Here is a 19,303-nt window from a genome sequence, read left to right as displayed (position 1 = left end):
AATCTGTGACAAATACTACCTAGGTATAAACTTCAGTGATTGTCGGTTTTTTTTTTTTTACGGTGATAAGGGGGGTTGGCAGTTTTCTCACTGTGTAGCAACTATTGAAAAAGGTCAGAGGAGCAGGATAACTGGGTATAATGCAAAGATACACGTGTGGTACCTACGGTGTGAAGAAGGTAGGGCTGTAGAGAGCTTGGCAGCTTGGTTATATGTGTTCGTTCGGGTATATATATGGTCGTATAAGCTCCTTTCAATGGCTTTCTTTTATTCACACATTCCATCGATCTTTTCAGTTTCAAGTATACTCTTGCATCACGTCATGGTGCCGGTGTGTCCGGTGTTGAGTGTGATATTGTGCGTGTGGTGCTGTCAGTAAGCCGGCATCATATCAGACAGCATGGTGGAGGTAGAAGCAGTGTGTGGACAAACAGCCGGAGGGCAATGGCAGTGAGGTACCTGATGGATAGGCCACGGCACAACGATCAAGATAGGTAGACAAATAGAGGTTAACATCTTCAATAAACATCAACATTACATTTCTCTAACACAAGGTCTTGTTGAGCAGTTGTAGACCAGTAAAGTAAGGTCGGTACGAGCCAGAAACAAACATCATAAAGGTATGTACACGAACTCCACGCTCGAATAATGTCATATCAACCAACCCGTCATGAATCTTTCCTTGCCCCGAATCATAGTAATCTTCCCAAAAGAACGCCGCGCAAAATTCCAGAACCATTATCCTTATCCTCAACCAATCTTCTGTGTCCATCCCACCAAATTTTCATCTTCCCTTCCAAAAGGGAGAAATAAATAGAGATTATGCAGTTCCCCATCATTTCCAAAAGATGGTCTGTAAAATGACGTGTGTGAACCTGTCTTTTTGTGTGCATGTATGTCGACAAAAGGTCCAATAAATATGTCGTAGAAATCGCTCTCTCCAAAAAAAAAAAAAAAAAAAAAAAAAAAAGGGGGGGTATCGAACAAGAACCAAACCACGCGCCTCACAGACCAAAAAAAAAAAAACCCCTTAAATCAACCACACCAACACCCCCATCACAACCCCAAACCCCGTCCACTCCACCACCCTCCCCTTCCTCCCCGCCCAACTCCTCACCGCCTCGGGCGCCAGCGTCTCCTGCACAAACCCCGGCCCGCAAACAAGATTAATCTGCTTCGCGGCCCCCTCATACGTCAGGCTGATCTGCTGCCTCCTATCCGCCGTCGACGCCTGGTAGATATTCATCGTCTGCCTCGTACATTCGTCACACGTCGTCACGCTACTCCCAGGCAAGCTCTTGTTGAACGGGAGGAGGGTGTACAAATAAGTGTTCCCCCTGCTGGTGGTGTTGCCCACAGCATTGGCAAAGCAGTACGCTGACGTCTTCTCATCCCGTAAACAGCCGACACTATAAATGGGCGCGTAGGCAACCATGGCCTTGTACGTGTTGACGATGGCGGGTGTGCCCCAGGTGTAGTCATTGCCGCAGTTTTCCGTCGAGGTGAAGTTTTGGGCTAGCTGGGCAAAGTATTGGGAGCAGCGGGTGGCGTTGGCTGCGCAGGTGGCGTCGAGGGTGCGGGTGATGGTTACCGGGGAGCGCTGGGCGTCGAAGAAGGATTTGGAGTGCTGGGTGGGTTAGTATATATGGGAGGGGAAGAGGGATGAAGATGAAAAGCTTACATCGAGGAGCATGGAGAGGGGGTAGCACTCCTTGAACTCAGGGGTGTTAAGGAACCAGTTGATGAATTTGGGGCATGCGTTGGGATCACCGTTGGATCCTTCCTTGAACCCAGAGGCCAAGCTGTCGAGATGTGTTGGCAGGGCGCTTGGGGCGGTCTCGGAAGATGTAGTGCTGCTTTGTGTGGGCTTTCCAGCAACGATGGCGAATGTTGTTGTTACTGATGGCTTGGCTGATGAGCTTGATTTCTCGTCCTCGTCGTCGTCCTTGTTGTTCTGACGCTTCTTCCACTGCTTCCAGTCTTCCGCGTCTCTTGGTGAAAGCATCACCCACCCATTGTCTGTCTTGTATGGACTTCTGGTGTCGATTATCAATGTCTCGACAGGCTCAGGGGCATCTGGTGTGGAGGCCAAGGCGTGACAGGCCAAGCAAGCGAAGAGGGTCAGGATGTTGGTCCATGAAGTTTGTGATCGGCGGGCCCAACCCGAGGATCTGGTTACTATCTGTCCGGCCATTTTTTTTATGTCTGTATTGTGTCGCGGCTGCGGGAAATGGCTCCGATTTCACCTGTGCGACATCACCTTGTACCACGACCCCAGGTTTTTGAAGCTGTTATTTTTTTTCCTCCTAACGAGTGACTGAGTGGACGATCGGACTGGGTCAGACAAAACAGATCGGCGTTGGACGTGAAGAGTAAGGTAGTTGACACTAAGAATTGGCCTGGGCAAAGATGTCGTGTTGTATTATATCGACCTGTTCTCTTTTCCCCAGTCCACCCTGCAGGACTTGGCCTTGGTTGAGGACCTGGACCAGCTGGATTTGCTGGTAGGTCAATATGGGGAGGCCGGGTAAATATACGACTGCCGCGTGGGACGAGCTGGACACCAATGAGACGGCTTGCGAGAGCGGTATAATTTGAGCGATAATGCCGTCGCCGAGTTTGGAAGGAGAAGGCTCCAGCTGACTGACGGAATACTCGTGAAGATAAGTGAATATCTCCTTGGCCGTGAGGGTGAACGAGTGACGACGGAAACGTGTGTGTTGGAAAGAAGCACCACCCTAACAGAGAGAGAGCAAGCAGCAACGGCAGAGCCCAAGAGTAAAATAGAAACAAGCAGCGGCACAGCGGGCGAGACCAGTCCAGCAGTCTTGGGAGGTCCAGGGGACCCTGGAAGCCCCTCCCCCCTCCCAGATCGGGACGTGGACGCAGGCATGGGCTCCTCCAGGAAGGGCATCCGCATCGCGCAAGATGGGTCAAGATGCACCGTTGGGTGCAGCGTGCGTGGGGCTGAGCCCGGTCCAGGTGGTGTTTATTGAGCAGCCTTTTCCTATTTTATTGGAGCTGCTCACGCCCCCAACAAGGGTTGCAGAGAATATTGATTCTCTGCATCTTCCTGATCTCTCACGATAGGGAATCATCTTTCCAGACTTTTTTCTCTTCTGGTTGTTTCGACTTCAGGTCCAAAGGTGGAGACGCGCCTACCAACACACAGACGTTTGCTGGGCATCTGACCACGGAAGGAGTCATTTGGGATGGATGAATAAAAAACAAGAGATGAATATTGATGGCGGGTGGCGGTCCCGGACGCGGTTCCTGGCTCCGAGCCGAATGGGCGACGCAGGTACAGATTGGGCCAGAGCGGCTGGATATGAACCATTCGATGGCTCGACTTCTATCGAAATCTGGATGATGAACCAAAGACACTGGCAGGGGGGAAACAGCACGGTCGTGGTGTTTTTGGGAAGCAGTTAAATCTCCGCATAAGCGAAATTTATAAATGGTACCTGGCCATTGGGTCCTGTCTCAATATGGAATGGCTTCTCTTTCCCACACCTCAGTGCAAACGACAAGACGATGGCGACGTTGGGTTTACTGAACGGTGTTTTGACCGGGAACGGTGAATGCGTGAGGGAGGCGCTTGATAAATCCTTCGAACAGCGGGAGAATGAATGAGCATCGGTCGGTGATTTCCACCGTCATCATGTTGAGATCTTGTGTGTAAGGCGCGTCAAATCCATCTTCGCCAGGGGGTCCCTTCTTCAGCAGCCTCTCCACGTGTGGCCGGCCAAGGAAGCAGCCGGATCGGCGGCGGCGGGAGCTGTGGACTCGCAGAGCTTGGGCTCGCGTTATCGGAAAACTCCCCGCCGTACCATCGACGGGGGTGTAAATGAGGTCCACTTGGCCAGTGGTCGAGACCTTTACCTTCAGTATCTCCTGACTGAACCTCTTCACCATGACTTCTTCTCACGATGCATACCCCGAGTCACAACATGAAAAGAAAACTTCTTCACGGGGTCGACAGTCAGATATGCCACTCGTATGTTGCCCTCGTGGCACCGCATCCCCCGCGCGGTTTGAAATGTCTCTGTGGCACCCGGAGTGCAGGAACGGTGGTCCACGATGCAAGCCACTGGGATGACAGCATGAGGGGAACCACACCATCACGAACCACAACCTCTCAGCCCGTCCTCTCAGCCGGCCGAACGCCCTGAGAGGTCCTGTGAGCTGTCATTTTTCTCTTCAAGAATACCCCTGCTGTTCATCCAATATGGGAACAGGATCCCTTCAGCGCTTCCAACAGGCATCTCCCTCCCAGCCACTTACACCGATTGGGCCGGCATCAACCCTCATCTCCACACAATAGCCAGACGCTTAACCGCTGGATTAAACGAACAGGCCAAATCACCAACAAACATACTCTGTTGACAGCTCCTTTGAGCGTCAATTTCTGGATAGTATTTGCCATCAGCCAGTGATCTATCAGGCACACAAAAAACAATGTCAATAACAATCATGAAATTCCCACCAAAAAGAGAACTCACACCTCTTGATTTGACGACCCTTAAGTCAGCGTGTTATCCCCGCCTTTACCTACCTGCTGCGGACACAGTCATCAACCGACATCTTGCCTGCGTCAGGTCTCCGTTCTGCGCCGTACGGCAGCACCCTCACCACCATCAAGACTGTGGAGCAAAGGTCCGGCGTACACCGAACCACTCACCCATGCCTCAGACCAACGTGGACCTTGTGAAAAGCTTCATGGTGGGAAATTTCCGTCTTTTATCTTGTTGGCTTCAAGGTCCAGCCCTGCGTAAGGTACTGTGTATTTTGTATCTGGAAGAAGAAGCTGTAATCAGTGCTTTCATGCGTGCTTCGTAAGTCTACACCCACTTTTCCCGACACCAACATATATGTGCCACACTTCCACACCGGGCACAGCATCATCACCGCACCTCCACACCATCCTCCCCCATCCCACCCGTCCGAACCTCCGTCTTTTCTTTCCAAGCCTCTCGAACAAGGCGGAGGCAGAGTAGGTAAAGTAGGCATCACATAGGTCGGAACGCTAAATTTGACCCGTAAGGCTGTGCTGTTCACAGAAATGCTCTCCGTGGTTTCTCAGACGGGCCAAGGTCCTAGCGTAGATGGTAACAGTATGTCACTTCGAGCCAATAGAGGAGATTCACAGGTATCAGTTGCTCTTTCCTGTCTTTGGTACTACTGTTTGAACCCCAGAGAAAGGAAGGCACGACCCACCGCCAACCACCAAGTTGCTCCTTCCCTCCTTCCCTCCTTCCCTCCTTCCCTTTGCTACCTTTGCTGCCTGTGCTCCTTCCCTCTCCTCACCCCATCTCGCTCCTGTCCAGGTACCAGCAAAAATAGTACAAAAAAAGTAATCCCCCTTGAATCGAACCGTAGGCAAAGGGAAGAGCAAGTCTTCCAGTTAACCTCCTGAGGATGGTATGAAATGCTGGTGAACTGGCCGGCGAGTATTCAATTTATTAGCTACTTCGCTGGCAAGGAGGCACAGAAGGGTGTTGTTATCATCACCATCGTTACTCAACCCCCTCCCCCCGAACACACAACCGGCCTGGAACTCCCACATTCATACTACACACACGCAACATTGAGTTATTTCATCCCTCTGCTCTGCGCTCAATGTCTAAGTTACCCTTCAACATCAACAGTCCATAGCGTCATATCATCGTACTCGAATCCCGCTTTGGTAATACCCCCAGTCGTAGGAACAGTTCTCTCTTGCGCTTTTAACATATTATCCCATTTCATTTCCCTCGCTGTGCTTCCATTCCATACCCTTGAATACAAACACAAACAAACAGACTTTCATAAAACCCCTTTTCCACCTCGACAGCAACACCTCCGCTTACGCCAAATACACATAATTCCCCTCCTCCCTCTCAATATAATCCTTATCAATCAACCTATCCCCACGTTAGCAACCTTCCCCCTCATTATCTTCCTCCAGGAGAAAACTTACTTTTCAATATTCGCCTTAATCTCCCCCGGATCCACCGCCCCCCTGGCCTTGGTCTGGTTGATAACCTCGGCCACAAGCTGTGCATGCCCCATCGTCTTCCTGCTCTTCATGATCCTCACAATCGCCGCCTGCGTCTCCAGCTGCCTGTCCCTCGCCACCTTCTCATGCGTCTCCTTATTCTCCTCCCTTGTCTCCTTGAGCTGAATCTGATTGATCTTGACCCTGAACTTGGGATCGGCAAACGCCCTGTTGACGGTGAAGGTATCAGTAGGGTAAACATCCCTCCCCTTGGGAGCCTTGGACAAGACCCTCGACTTGCCACAGGCGAGGGACTGGAGGGTTCGATCGAGTTCAGCGCCCGTCAGAGAGGTCGATTGGGAGATTTGGCTGTATGACAAGGGGGTGTCGTCGGGGACGTCGTTGAAGAGCATCAGGACCGAACCTTGCTGGGCAGAAAGCGAAAGCTCCTTTGGCCCGCGATCGAAGCGGGCTTTGATGATGCAGTGAGACATGTTGTGCTTCCAGGTGAGTTTACGCCCAGTGTGCTTTGCTTGGTAGTACGTTTCAAAACTGGTGGTTTGCTCCAACACCTCCTTGGGCAGCGTGACTTTGACGTCGTTGTACGTTGGCCAGGCAGAGTGAGACAAGACCTTGACAGTGAGGTCAACACCACCCTTTGTGGCTTTGCCTGTGCCCGCCAGCCAGGTCTTGTAGGACGTCATCTCGTCCCTGGAAAGCTCCTGGTCCTTGAACATTTGCTCAAGGTTGTGCGTAAAGTTAGCACCGCACTCGCCTTTAAGTTTGGTGATCATGCTCCGTTCCGCATCTTGGCTGGCGCTGCGACCCAGGAGTAACCGGCGGCCCAGGTCTTTCTTGTAGAAGGCTTCAAACGTGTCCTTGCCGTCGATGAACTTGAACAGCTCGAGAGCATGACCCAACTGTGTGTCCAGTTCAGAGTCTTCGTCACCTGCGGCGGCGAGGCCGCTTCTTTCAGCGATGGCCTTGTCCTTGTTGTCTGACAGCAAGGACTTGGGAAGAGTCTTGAGGCCACCACGCAGCAACATGTCAATGTATTTGGCGATCATCTCGCCAACCTTGGAAGTACCTGTCCCCCAAGCCGAAGTACTCTTAGAGTCGTTCATGAAGCCGCCAAAGGATTCCCGGAGGCCGTAACTGTAAACTTCGTCCTGGTCGAAAGCATCCCGGACCATGACGTACAGCGACCGCCGCAGTTCCAAGAGGCGAATGACCATTTCGTCGCCCCTCGCCGTGTCAGTGACAATCGCTGAGCCAGTCTTTCTGATGTAGCTGTCCCACGGCTCTTTGAGCTTATTCTGCAAGCCGGACAGCTTGAGCAGCTGATAGAGCGCCTTCATAGAAGGCACGTCCTCAGCCTCGAGGAGCTTAGCCACGCTCCCAGTGTCAAGCAGCTTCTCCGAATACTTCGTGATGAGAACCTCATGCGCGTCCTGCAGCAGCTGTCGTTTCGTCGTGCTGTCAAACCCGTAAAAGTCGCACATGTGCTCCTCCCTCTTGAGCAGCGCATCGATGTGCTTGATGTAATCCCTCAACCCACAGCTTTCACTCTTCTGCTCGGCGAATTCTTTGTAAAACTCGTATGAATGCTCCAAAAACCAAGGCTCGAAGAACTTGCCATAGACCCCAAACACCTTCAGCATCGTGACCGAGTCCTTCAGCAGTTGCACCCTATCCAATCCGCCCGGGATCTGCTCCCTCTCCTGGTCCTCCCTCTCCTGCATTATGAGCGTAATCATTCCCCTGAGAACCATCACCCCAAGCGGCAATGCCTTTGTCGCACTCCTCGGCCCAAACGCGGCTTTCCTGAACAAACTAATCGCCATATCATTCACCCCCTGCCTCCCCTTGTCCTCCTTCCCAATCGTAGACTGCAATAGCAGGTAACTCCTGTCCAGGTACGAGTACACCTTCCTCACAATCAACATCCTGGCATTCCACCTCCGATACACCCCCATAACCGCCGCCGTAACTTCAATTACATTAAAATGCGTGGTATTGGCAGTGACCTCCTTCCTCAACTGCCCAATGCCATCATCCGAGGTAAGCCATTGGTCACATCGATCCTTCAGTCGGCTGTACAGGCTCTCCGCCTCGCCCTTCCGACACAGATCCTCCACCCCTCTGTACAGCAGCTCCATAGGCTCGCCTGTAGGGCGGCCGGCAAAGATAGCGTCCAGGGCATTATCCAAATCAGCTCGAGTTCGGGTGTAGTATTCGTCCGCGCCGGCCCTTTGCGTCGATGTCGTCTGGCGCAGGTTCTTGATTACTAATTTTCGGGGACCGAGATGGGGTTGTAGGCCTGTGATGCCACCTGGTCGACCGCCGCCGCCGCCGCCGTAACTGCTGTTGGATGGCCGGCCGGGGCTGGAGTTTTGTGTGAGGTCTATGACTTCGGGCCGCTTGCCTTGGGCTTTGGCTGACATGGTGGGCTGGAATGGGTCTTGTTGATGGGGGGTGGGGAGTTGGGCGGACGGGGAGAAGGTGTATTCGCCTCGGGGGCGTTTGCCTAAGTTGTTGCTGGCGGCGGTGCGGGTGGTGTTGTCGTTGGTGTCGGGGTCCGAGTGGGAGTCGACGCGGGGTCGTCTTCGGGAGGAGGATAGTTGTGGTGGTTGTTGGTGCGCCGCGGAGGTCGCTGGGAAGTTTGGAGGATAAGAGGGAGGCATGGACCGGTCGCCGGGTCCGCCGGCGAGAGAGAGGAGGGAGGGTTCGGCAGAATCACAGGACTGGTTGCGGCAAAAGCGGGAAGGGTTGACACGTCAGTAGCTCATTGGCATGTAATTCTGCGTGGGTTGGGATTCGAGAGCAGTTCCATGGATGCTGCAGATGCTAGTTGGAGTTTATAGAGTTGATGACGGATTTAAGGGAGCTCGGAGGTTCAGGCACAGTGTTTGATCTGGCTTTATCAGGGCTGCTGTGCGGTAGCGATAACTGTACTACACTGTCTAGATAAGCGAGCGCGGGGAAGTGGGGCATTCATTCTCCAAGCTGTCACAGGCTTCTTCCCAAGCCGTAGACGACGGCACACGCGATAACGGGTGTACCAGCTAACCCGCAGCGTTGGCTCCTCTGGGCCAGCCTTGGGAGCAGCCCTCTCATTCACTGCCTCCAACTTCTTCAGCCGAGCCTGCAACTCTAGAACAATGTCTTCCAACCGAGACACCTTCTTCGCTGACACCTTCCGGGTTGACACGTTGCACGCCTTCAACTTTCCCATTTTGGACGCCAAGTCATCGAGGCGGCTTTCCATGGCGGCTTGCGCTTCTCCGTCCTTCTCTTCATTCTGGAAGATGGACTCAAGCTGGGTCTGGTTCTGTCGGATACACTCTTGGACGTCAAACTGAGTCGCGTCGCTCTCTAGTTCAGTCTCCTGGGCTTCCAACCGAGTGCCATCGGTGTGCAACTGAGCGTCCAAGTCAGTCTCATGGAATGCCAGCTCTTCCTGGGCATCACTCAACGTGCCTCCGGCATTGTCGATCAGGGCTTCCGTGTGATCCGGTCCTTCTCTACATGCTCAACAGGCCGACCCAGTAGTTTGTTCTCCAATGCACTCAGAAATCCGGGAGTATGGTTGTCCAGGTGACGTTGACGGTGACGATGAAGAAGAACCTCGTCGGTGACATCGTATGTGATAGCTCCGACGAGACCCAAAGCAGTAAACCCGATTGCGAGCTTGAGTCCTTCAACAATCCTGCCGGAGACAGGCCCTTTGTTATAGCCAGGCCCAGATGATCCGAAAGCTCTTCTCTGCAGGCACTTGGAAGGCACTGTGGAGCGAAAGGTCGCTGGAATAATAAACAGGTCAGCGAACCGCAGCAGTAGGGCAGCAGGCTCACATACCAGGACTAGCTCTGACTGGACTGCGCAATCCAGCGGCGGCTATCCTGGTAAAACGGCCAGCCATGTTGTTCATCGTGAGCTTGTGTGGTGTTGAAGAGATGGATGCACTCTTCAATTGTAAGCTTTGGCAGAGTGCATGTTCTATGGAGAAATTGGAATTATTGCCTGGCAAACTGCATTCCGTCCCTTTTCAAAGCTTAACTATCACCTCCAGCCCTGATCTTTTCCATTTCAAAAGTCTCTCAAAAGATTATACATCGTACTGAAGCCACATTCCCACTGTGGTGATACCTTGATGGCCAGGAGCCCTTTTAAACATTGAAACTGTGGGTCTCACTGGAAGTGCACCGCGGCGCTAGAACACATTCCCCGCAACCAAGCAGTGGCGTCATGCAGCCCCACCACAACCCCCACCCGCCCCCTTTCAAAGCCACCCAAGACCGAGAAGTTTGGGATTCGCGATTCGAGAAAAACTGCCTTTTCTTTCTGCTGTCGTCGGACCTGCATGTACCGTCTGAAACTCTAATTTTTTCCCGCCTTGTCTATTCTTCCTTTTTCATTCCTCTCCAGCAGCCCCATAATCATCATCGAATCTGGGTGTCGTTGACCCTGAGAAAGAGAGCGAGAGAGAGATTCATTTGAAAAGTTTTTTTTCAGTTTCAATTTGACACAACAATCTTTTTTTTTTCAAGTTCCCACTGTCGTGCTTTTGAATATTTCCGCCGCCCCTTTAAATTCCGCACATCACGCGTTTATGTGATCAGTTTATAAAAACTCAACCAACTCCGAATCCGGACATTAAAACACATCGACACAATTCTAAATCCACTATAACCCGTCATCATCAGTCAGCCGAATTTTACCCCCTTTAATTCTCATCCTGCATCTTTACAACATCCGCCATACACACCAACAACTGAGCACACCAAATCAACCGCGCCACCACCATGGCCCCCCCAACCGCACCCCTCAACCTCGACGTCGAGGCCATATCCGGCATCTGCGGCTCCATCTCCATCGCCTGCTGGGTAGTCGTCTTCTCCCCCCAAATCATCGAAAACTTCCGCCGCTCCAGCGCAGACGGCCTCTCGATCCAGTTCATCGTCGTCTGGCTCCTCGGCGACGTGTTCAACATCCTGGGAGCTGTCATGCAAGGGGTTTTGCCTACGATGATCATTTTGGCGATCTACTACACCATTGCCGATATTGTACTACTGGGGCAGTGTTTTTATTACAGGGGTTTCACGCTGAGTGATGATCCTGTTGCTCCGGCACCAGCACCAGCGCTACCAAAGACGACGAGCACGACAGCGAGGAATGGAGCTGATGAGATCGGGGAGAGAAGTGGGCTTTTGAGTGGGAGCGAGGGGGTTTATGGGAGTGCAGGGGAGTTGGAAAGGAGGGGGAGCTGGACGCATTTGAGTCCGGCGGTGCCCATGATTGATGTGGAGGAGGGAGCTGGTGGGCAGGGGCAGAAGGTTAGGGCGAGTCCGCCGACGAGGTTGCAGAGTTTGGGGTTTAATAGTTCGGCTGTGTTGATGGTTTGTGCGGCGGGGGTGGGTGGGTGGTGGTTGAGTAGGGGGTACGGGGGGAATGAGGAGAAGGGTGGGAAGGGGGAGGAGGATCCTCTGCAGATGGATTTTTGGGGGCAGGTTTTTGGGTGGTTGTGTGCGGTTTTGTATCTGGGATCGAGACTGCCGCAGTTGTTGCTCAACTGGAGGAGGAAGTCGACCGAGGGGGTGTCGATTTTGTTCTTTTTGTTTGCGTGTTTGGGGAATCTGACGTATGTGCTGTCGATTCTGGCTTATGACCCGGTTTGCGGGGAGGATGGGGAGTGCAAGGATGGGGAGGCGGCTAGGATTTACTGGCAGTATGTGCTGGTGAACTTGTCGTGGCTGGCCGGCAGTGCGGGGACTCTGTTTTTGGACATGAGCATCTTTGTGCAGTTTTTCTTGTACAGCAAGGGGGATGAGGAGGATGAGGAAAGTGACGACGAGGGGAGTGTGAGCGGGAGTGAGGATGAGGATGATGAGGAGAGCATTGCTGGGGATCGGTGGGATCAACGGCCGGTCTTGGAGAGGGGGGTTTCTAATTACGCATAAGGTTTGGATCTTTGGGCATATATGGGTAGGTAGAGAAAACAAAACGGCTGGGAAAAGGTGGTTAAAATGAATTTATGTTACGGGTACAGTAACCGTTTATTATACTGGCAATTGGCAGCCTTGTTGAGGTTGTGATTTGGGTTGGTACAGAGGCTCGAAGTGGCCTTCATTCTGCACATTTGTCCTTGGTGATGCTCACTGGCGTTGGTTGGTTGGCTACTTGTCAGGCCTACAAAATCGGCACTTGACCAGGCTGCCGCCGGGTCAGGTTCCTTGAATTCGCAATTCTGGTTGATTTTAAAGCGTGCTTTTTGGCTGCTAACCCTAACCCAATATCTATGCACAAGCCGCATCTGAGTACCTAAAGCATGCCGCTTGTAAAGAGGACTCTGAGTGTCTCATAAGACATCTACAGAGGTACCAGCATCTTGCAATCAGATCTCTCAACACCTCAACATGGAATCCCATCCATGGATGATTAATCCTTCGTAAATCTTCTCCTTTGACCTCCAACCACCACCCCCTGGAACAATATGCGGGGAGAATGGGGGACACCAACCGAGCCGAGCGAGCCGAGGTCCAAAATGTGGGGTTTACCCCAGATTTCCCGTCAGTTGTCAGCCACCACCCCTTGACAGCCGCGCGCGCACTACTACTTCAGGGGAGGTCCCCAGTTCATGACTTATAGCTGCTCATTCTCGACCTCATGATCTTATTGTTCATCTCATTGTTTGTGAACGATCAGTGAGAGACAACACTGTCACAATGGCGTCCACCTCCCCCATCCAAGTGGTAAGTCCGTCCCCATGCCTCACCCTGACCGCTCACATACACCATGCTGACAAAACCTGACAGGAATACCGCGGCCGCCTCGCCATAATAACAATCAACAACCCCACCAAGCTCGGCGCCCTCAACGGCCAAGGGTACTACGACCTCGCCCAAGCCCTCCGCCAGGTCGCCACCCACGACGAAGTCTTCATTACCCTCCTCATCGGAACAGGCCGTTTCTTCTCCGCCGGCGCAGACGTCACCATCACCCGAACAACTCCCTCCACCTCCAGCACCACCCCCCATCAGCAATGGCTCTCCTCCTTCGTAGCCAACAACCTAAACGCCACCCACGCCTTCTACACCCACCCCAAAATCCTCATCACCGCCCTCAACGGCCCCGTAATCGGCCTCTCCGCCGCCCTCATTTCTTTCAGTGACTTCATCTACGCCGTCCCGCACACCTTCCTCCTGACCCCCTTCTCCTCCCTCGGCCTCGTCGCCGAGGGCGGTGCCTCCAGGCAGCTCGTCCAAAAACTCGGACCTGCCAGATCAGGCGAGGCGTTGATCATGAGCCGCAAGATTGAGAGCGCGCAGTTGGAACAGTGCGGGTTTGTCAACAAGGTCTTCGCAGAAGTCGGCAAGGGCGACGGGGAGGATGAAAAGTTCAAGAGGTTGGTTTTGGCAGAAATTGACGACAAGCTCGGGGAGCATCTAGTCGGTGAGTCGCTGCTCGGAATCAAAAAACTGATTCGTCGTCCCGAGAGGGAGGTTCTCGACAGCCACAACGTCGCCGAGGTGTTTGCTGGACTGGAGAGGTTCGTCAGCGGGGTGCCGCAGGGGGAGTTTGAAAAGATTGCTAGTGGGAAGAAGAGGCATAAGCTTTAGGTTGCCTTTGTGGGGGAAAAACAGGATTGGAATTAGAAATGTTGATATGTTTATTAAAAGTGCTTCCATCTGTGTAGAAGGGGGTATATGTAAGAAACCAAAACACAAAGTATTCCCAAAAACCAGACAAGTTCCCTACAGCAGCCCCTACTCCTGTGAAGCAAATCCCTCCATAAGCTTAGCGACGAAGGGGGGGTTGGTTGCAACAGCCCCGACGGACAGCCGCTCAACGCCCTCCAATCGAAATTTACCCCCTTGCCAGGAAAGAACCAGCCAACCACTTTGTAGGGTTGGTTTTCCTCTCTTGGTAAAACAAGTAAAACGCTACAAGGTCATCACATACTCCCCCGTCCAGGCTCTTCAACCCCCCTCCCGTCTCTAAGCTTATAAAGCGCGACGCTTTTCACAGTGCGGGGCAGTAACACTATACGGGACCAGCAAGACTTTCCGGAATACCTTGCGATGTTTGCTCTTCTCCCCAAGCGGCATCATGGTCCTGTTCTATGACGACAAAAGACCAAACAGCAGGCTGGTGCGCTTGAAGTAGTCCTGCGATGTCTTTTGCAGCCGTTGCTTGGCAGTTGCGCTGTATTCCAGGTCTGTTTTCGAGAGGACGACGTCGGAGAGCTGCTTGAATGTGTCATCTGTGCCGAGGAAGGAAGAGAGATAATAGATGTCGTAGAGCCACTGCACCAAAAGATCTCTGTGCCGCACGATGTCTGGTACAGCCTCGGTCTTGGCAGCTTCTCTCTCAAGACTTTCCTCTTTGGGATCTGACGTATCCGAGGTCCCTTCTTCGGCCTCAGGCTTTGGGGTCTCTTCAGTCTCGGTCTGGACCTCGGGTTCAAGGCCCTCGGTCAACTTGCTGACTGTTTCCAACCACACTTCGGACAGCTGCTTTCGCAGAGTTTCTTTGAGCACAGAAACAGCAGTGGGACTCCAGAGATCAACGCCTGCATCACCCATGGCCCCCACGAGATTTCGCAGGAATTTGAACGCCCCCGGTGACGGGGAGCTGGGCAAAGCAGGCTCGCCATCCCAGAGACTTCTTCCTACCACAGTCCTACGCACCAGAGCTACTGTGGCCAACTCGTCCAGCGGAGAGATGGCCACAGTCGACACGAGCGCCTGGTGAAGCGACGGCACCGCTTCCAACCCGAATCCCTTGACCTCTGCATTTTCGGGCAGCCGAGACCGGATATCCCGTAAAACTCGCAAGAAGTACATGGCGATGTGCCCTCTGTCAGGACTATCTTGCTGTTCCTTCCAGAGCGTGGAGAGATTTTCATCGAGCTTTTTGAAGGACTTAACCAGTGACTCGTTCAAATGCTTGCCCAAAGCCGCCGGGTCGTCCTTGGCGAGTAGTTGCTGGCGTTCCTCAATGGTTTCCTCATCTTCAATTTCATCCACATCGTTATCCCACCGTTGCCGCTTCAGTTGGTCGACAACAGTTCCGACATCGTCAATGACCCGGAACCAAGACTTGTAGCTCGCCACAGCTTTGGACACATCATCATTCCGGCCATACAGCCTAGACACAACATGCTGAGTGAACTGGGCAGCCCCGTTCGACAAGTCGGTATCGTACGAGTCCATATCCCACAGGCTCTCATGTTGATCACTCCTCCCCTCCTTCCATGCTTCCACCGCAGCAGACACCTCTGATCCAACCAACCTCAACTTGGCCACCTTTTGCTCCAGCACTCTCAGCATATGCTTGTTGACAGTCTCCCTTATCTCGTCCAGCACTTCCGACGGATCAAAGCCCCTGGCCTTGCCACCTTCTGAAATCCACAGCTTGAGCACCTCCGTCCTCAGCTCAACAATGGCTTTGAACTCCCCCATTTCCTTGAGTGTGTTCTCCAGCCCTTCCAAGACAACCTTCCTCCCTTTATCCGCCCACCCAAAAAGCATCTCCCTCGCCGCCTTTCCATCAAGATCATCATGTCTTATGAACGGGGTATAAAACTGAATCTCATCCCCACACCACCTTTTGTAGACATCCAACCTCAGCCCCTCCATCTTCAGCAACTCCTCATTCTCAAGCAGCTTCTCCCTCTTCAGCCTCATCAACGCATCAGCCAACTTCCCCGGAACCAAAGCCTGCACGTCCTGCAACGTCTGGGTATACAACCCCAACGCCCTAATCACATCCTCCGGGCTCCTCGCCATCCTCTCCTCCTCGTCCACCTCGAGCGCAAGCGCAATCGCCTCCCCTCTCACCCTCAAAAAGTATCCTAGCACATCCCTCGCCCCAGAACTGGTAGCCAAAGCATAGGCGCTGAGCGCCCTGACCAACGTCGCCTCGCGTTGTTGTTTATCTCCCGTCCCAGGCTTGTGATACCTCCTCAAATCAGCATCTATCCCGCCCATCAGTCTGATTTTGTGCCCCTTTTCCAAAACCCTCCTCCTCCGCCCCATCTCCTTCTCATCACTCCCCTGCTGCTGTCCCCCAGCAGCAGCAGCAAGTAATAACCGTCCAAGAACAAACAACCTCGCCCCGGTCTCCAGCCTCTCGCCTCTTTTGGCTTTTTCTCTAACCCTCAAAATCGCATCTAGTTGTCCTAGACAGCCGGCTAGTAGCCTCTCCCTCCCGCTGGCGGCTTTGTCTCCCATTGTGGTGGAAGTAAATTTGCCGAGGGCATCCATCTTGTGCCCGACGACGCCGCGGCCGCACTTGTAGCCCATGTCGGAGAGGGTGTGATGGACGGCTTCGATCTCGGACTTCATGGCGACGATGGTGTCGGCTGTCCCCAAGAGTTCTCGGTAGGAGCCCCCGACTTGTGTGCGCAGGCGGGAGGACTTGTCGTCGATGGCATGGTGAAGCGATTTGTGGAGGGTGCGGATTTGGGGGAGGTTGTAGGAGGGGGAGGAGAAGATCATGGGGGAGGTGGTGGTTGGGTAGGGGCCTGGAAGAGTGGTGAGGTCAAGGAGGGGGGAGGTGGTGGTTGTCATTTTTGGTGGTGGGTGGCTGCTGGCGCAGCAGCGGTGGATAGATTAAGGGGATGCGGTGGGATTATCGTGGGTTTTCCATTGAATGGAGGGTTGGGTTGGGAAGGTTTGAGAAGGGTGGTGGTTGAGTTGTTGTCGCGAGTTGGGAATGTGGATTGGTGATTGGGAAGCTGCCAGGTGGTTTGGAGCTTGGCTGATGGTTGTCCTTGGATTTACGGGTTGGAAGGGTTAGGGTTAGCCCTGTTAATGCAAATTTGGTGAACTTGGCAAAAAGTCTCTCTAATGAATTGGACAAAAATACTCTGGAGACCCAGGTCCAGAATCTCCTCAGATTCCCATCTTGATCGGTCCAACATCCGATCGTATGGGGATCACCCCAGGGTCTCTCCCAGGGTCTTGCATGTGAGATATGCACTCACGGCAACTCACGCACTCTCGGGGTCAATCCCCAGAAAGCTGATTCCTGGTGGTGGGAAGGGAACAGTCCTTTTTTGGCTGTGACATCATCGGCATGTCCAAATTTCCCCGTTTTGCCATTGGTGGGTGGGTGAGAACGGCATCAAGAACGATTCCCGCTTCCGTTCCTTACCTGGCCAGGCCAGGCCAGGCGTTGAAACGTCCATCGCCAAGCCTTCGCTGCAATTGGGCGCCAGTGCTCAGCCCAGCTTCCCACGACACAGACACCGTCTCAGGCGAGAATACGCGGAAGCTGCCATTCTCGTCCGTGGCCGTTCCCCCTTCTCAAGATTATGTGACGACACCATCTGCCGCCTGTGCCCTTTTTCGTTTTCTATCCAACCTGACCCCATTGCTCTCGAGTACTTTTGTTTTAATTCTGCATCACCAGGAGAGAACTGTTGGTTTCATTTTCCAACTCAACACTTGTTATTCCGCCAACTTATTCTTGCTGCTCGCGTGTGTACTGTGCGACACCCAGCCTCTTGTGTCATTGGCATTGCCATCTCCCACATACATCACCCCAGCAATTTAACCACCGACGTCAGCATCACCGCTACTTTGTTTCACCTGGCATAAGAATTTGGTCATTTCCTCAAGCAACATCACCTATCGCATGAGATAATATTCTACATACATCACAACCTCGACGACATGGACAACCCACCCTACAGCGGCCGCGGCGGCTCCAAAACCCCTTCCCTCGTGCAAAGATTGTCAGAAGAGTTTGAAACCTCACGAGTACCCGAAGGCTTCATGGCCGTTTCTGGAGATCTAGCATCAACACTAGTCGCCCCTCACATCCCCCGCGGCGGCGGCCGCACAGCATCGCCCTCAGGCGAATTCCCCACTGCCGAGCAAGTCGCCCTCGAGAATGAGACCAAGCGAGTCCCTTCCTCCGACGAGCAGACAATCGCCGCTGAGCCGGTCGAGTCTACCGATAAACATCCAACAAGGCGTCCTCTGGAGCACACAAGGTCGTTTAATAACGGCTATCACTTCCCGCCCAAATACCCCAAGGGCGAAGCCACCAAGCAGGCACTGAAATCATTCTGGAAGTTCTTCACCACGCCGATGGGTTTCTTTTGGACTATTTACGGCTTGAACATTGTTGCGTGGGGCGGCATGTTGTTTTTGCTGCTTTGCAACGCCGCACCGGCCATGTGTTATCCTACCTGTGATGATATCGACTCGCCGCGGAGGAAGTGGGTGGAGTGGGATTCTCAGGTGCTGACTGGATTGTTCTGCGTCACTGCTTTTGGGCTGGCGCCGTGGAGGTTTAGGGACTGGTATTACTTGTTGAAGTACAGAATCATGGGTGATTTCGATGGGCTCAGGAGACTGGCGGGGATTCACAGGAGTTGGTTCAGACTGAAGGGGTCGGAGGAGCTGGCGGTGGATGTTGGGCCGGAGAATATTCCCGAGGGGGTGCCGAGGGAGGTGATCCCGACGCCCGAGAAGAATATTCCCAATGCGCCGCTGACCGGGACGAGGGCGCCTGCGACGGCGGTTTGGAAGTTGGATTTTGTTATTTGGTCCATGGTGATGAACACGTTTGCTCAGTGCGGCTTGTGCGGTGTCATGTGGGGTATGAATCGCTTTGACCGGCCGAGCTGGGTGACGGGGTTTTTGGTGGCTATTGCGTGCATCATAGCGATGGTGGGCGGCTATGTCATGTTTTTGGAGGGGAAGAAGGTCAAGAGCATTGAGGGGGTGCCGTGCAATGATAGGGATTTGGAGAGGTTGGCAAGGGATAAGGAGATGGGGATTCCGCACTGGAATAATATCAAGGATAAGAAGCCGAAGGAGAAGAAGAAGGTGAAGGATGTGGAGAAGGCTTAAGTTGGGGGTATACAAGTAATGGTAATACCAAAATGCAATGATAACGGCGTTTTACGGTAGCGGGTCTGGGTTTTTGAGGGACTTGGGAGGGAGTAAGGTTACGGAGTAGAAAGGTCAATATACCACATCGTCAGACAACAACAACAACAACAACAACATCATCATCAACAACAACATCATGATATTTTGAATCACGAGTGTTTTGCCCTGGACTCGGATGTCTCGTTGGTTGCAGGTTGTGTGAGGCTGTCCTCCGGTGGCTTATCGGATGCCTATCGATCTCTTGACAGGGGTTGTGGCTGGCTCCGCATTCCCCAAACTCCACTGATCAACCAAGCGTCACAGGGACACCGCTTGCCCACAGCGGCCGTTACGTTATCTGCATCACCTGCCATCCTTTTGACTCCAGCCTCCGGGTCTCATCTCTCTCTCTGGTCTTCTCTTCCGACGACAAAAG

General features: G+C 53.1%; 7 protein-coding genes across 7 annotated transcripts; 3 read left to right on the top strand and 4 right to left on the bottom strand.

The window, feature by feature from the left end:
• Positions 1-503: 503 nt before the first annotated feature.
• On the bottom strand, positions 504-4,401 carry QC761_705470 (uncharacterized protein). Its single transcript, XM_062882111.1, has 2 exons — positions 1,682-4,401; positions 504-1,627 (listed from the first exon to the last, which is right to left on the bottom strand). The coding sequence occupies exons 1-2, from the start codon at positions 2,192-2,194 to the stop codon at positions 1,031-1,033; spliced, it is 1,110 nt and encodes a 369-aa protein (XP_062728117.1). The 5' UTR covers positions 2,195-4,401; the 3' UTR covers positions 504-1,030.
• Positions 4,402-5,358: 957 nt separating this feature from the next.
• On the bottom strand, positions 5,359-8,661 carry QC761_705460 (uncharacterized protein; the record flags this gene model as incomplete). The annotated part of the gene is made up of 2 exons (XM_062882109.1): positions 5,359-5,903; positions 5,960-8,661. 2 exons carry the CDS (start codon positions 8,659-8,661, stop codon positions 5,846-5,848), a joined length of 2,760 nt encoding a protein of 919 aa, XP_062728116.1. The 3' UTR covers positions 5,359-5,845.
• Positions 8,662-8,900: 239 nt separating this feature from the next.
• On the bottom strand, positions 8,901-9,899 carry QC761_705465 (uncharacterized protein; the record flags this gene model as incomplete). Its single annotated transcript, XM_062882110.1, has 3 exons — positions 8,901-9,496; positions 9,523-9,762; positions 9,836-9,899. 3 exons carry the CDS (start codon positions 9,897-9,899, stop codon positions 8,901-8,903), a joined length of 900 nt encoding a protein of 299 aa, XP_062728115.1.
• An 883-nt stretch (positions 9,900-10,782) lies between these two features.
• On the top strand, positions 10,783-11,937 carry RTC2 (putative vacuolar membrane transporter for cationic amino acids; the record flags this gene model as incomplete). Its single annotated transcript, XM_062882108.1, has 1 exon — positions 10,783-11,937. One exon carries the CDS (start codon positions 10,783-10,785, stop codon positions 11,935-11,937), a length of 1,155 nt encoding a protein of 384 aa, XP_062728114.1.
• Positions 11,938-12,276: 339 nt separating this feature from the next.
• On the top strand, positions 12,277-13,746 carry ECI1 (dodecenoyl-CoA isomerase). Its single transcript, XM_062882107.1, has 2 exons — positions 12,277-12,729; positions 12,793-13,746. The coding sequence occupies exons 1-2, from the start codon at positions 12,703-12,705 to the stop codon at positions 13,594-13,596; spliced, it is 831 nt and encodes a 276-aa protein (XP_062728113.1). The 5' UTR covers positions 12,277-12,702; the 3' UTR covers positions 13,597-13,746.
• A 351-nt stretch (positions 13,747-14,097) lies between these two features.
• QC761_705430 (uncharacterized protein) lies at positions 14,098-16,551 on the bottom strand (the record flags this gene model as incomplete). Its single annotated transcript, XM_062882106.1, has 1 exon — positions 14,098-16,551. The coding sequence occupies one exon, from the start codon at positions 16,549-16,551 to the stop codon at positions 14,098-14,100; it is 2,454 nt and encodes an 817-aa protein (XP_062728112.1).
• A 1,107-nt stretch (positions 16,552-17,658) lies between these two features.
• On the top strand, positions 17,659-18,846 carry QC761_705420 (uncharacterized protein; the record flags this gene model as incomplete). The annotated part of the gene is made up of 1 exon (XM_062882105.1): positions 17,659-18,846. One exon carries the CDS (start codon positions 17,659-17,661, stop codon positions 18,844-18,846), a length of 1,188 nt encoding a protein of 395 aa, XP_062728111.1.
• Positions 18,847-19,303: the final 457 nt, after the last annotated feature.

This window comes from Podospora bellae-mahoneyi, chromosome 7, assembly GCF_035222275.1.
Source record: "Podospora bellae-mahoneyi strain CBS 112042 chromosome 7, whole genome shotgun sequence".
In the NCBI taxonomy this organism is placed as follows: Eukaryota; Fungi; Ascomycota; class Sordariomycetes; order Sordariales; family Podosporaceae; genus Podospora; species Podospora bellae-mahoneyi.
The sequence above is the reverse complement of the archived record's forward strand: the minus strand, read 5'-3'. Positions and strand labels throughout refer to the sequence as shown.

What these genes read in the sequence shown, in the direction of transcription:
- ECI1 (XM_062882107.1), top strand. Translation starts at nt 12,703, where the DNA reads ATGGCGTCCACCTCCCCCATCCAAGTG. An exon ending in CCACCTCCCCCATCCAAGTG is followed by an intron (nt 12,730 to 12,792) that starts GTAAGTCCGTCC and finishes AAAACCTGACAG; the next exon opens with GAATACCGCGGCCGCCTCGC.
- QC761_705470 (XM_062882111.1), bottom strand. Translation starts at nt 2,194, where the DNA reads ATGGCCGGACAGATAGTAACCAGATCCTCGGGTTGGGCCCGCCGATCA. An exon ending in CCCTCTCCATGCTCCTCGAT is followed by an intron (nt 1,628 to 1,681) that starts GTAAGCTTTTCA and finishes TAACCCACCCAG; the next exon opens with CACTCCAAATCCTTCTTCGA.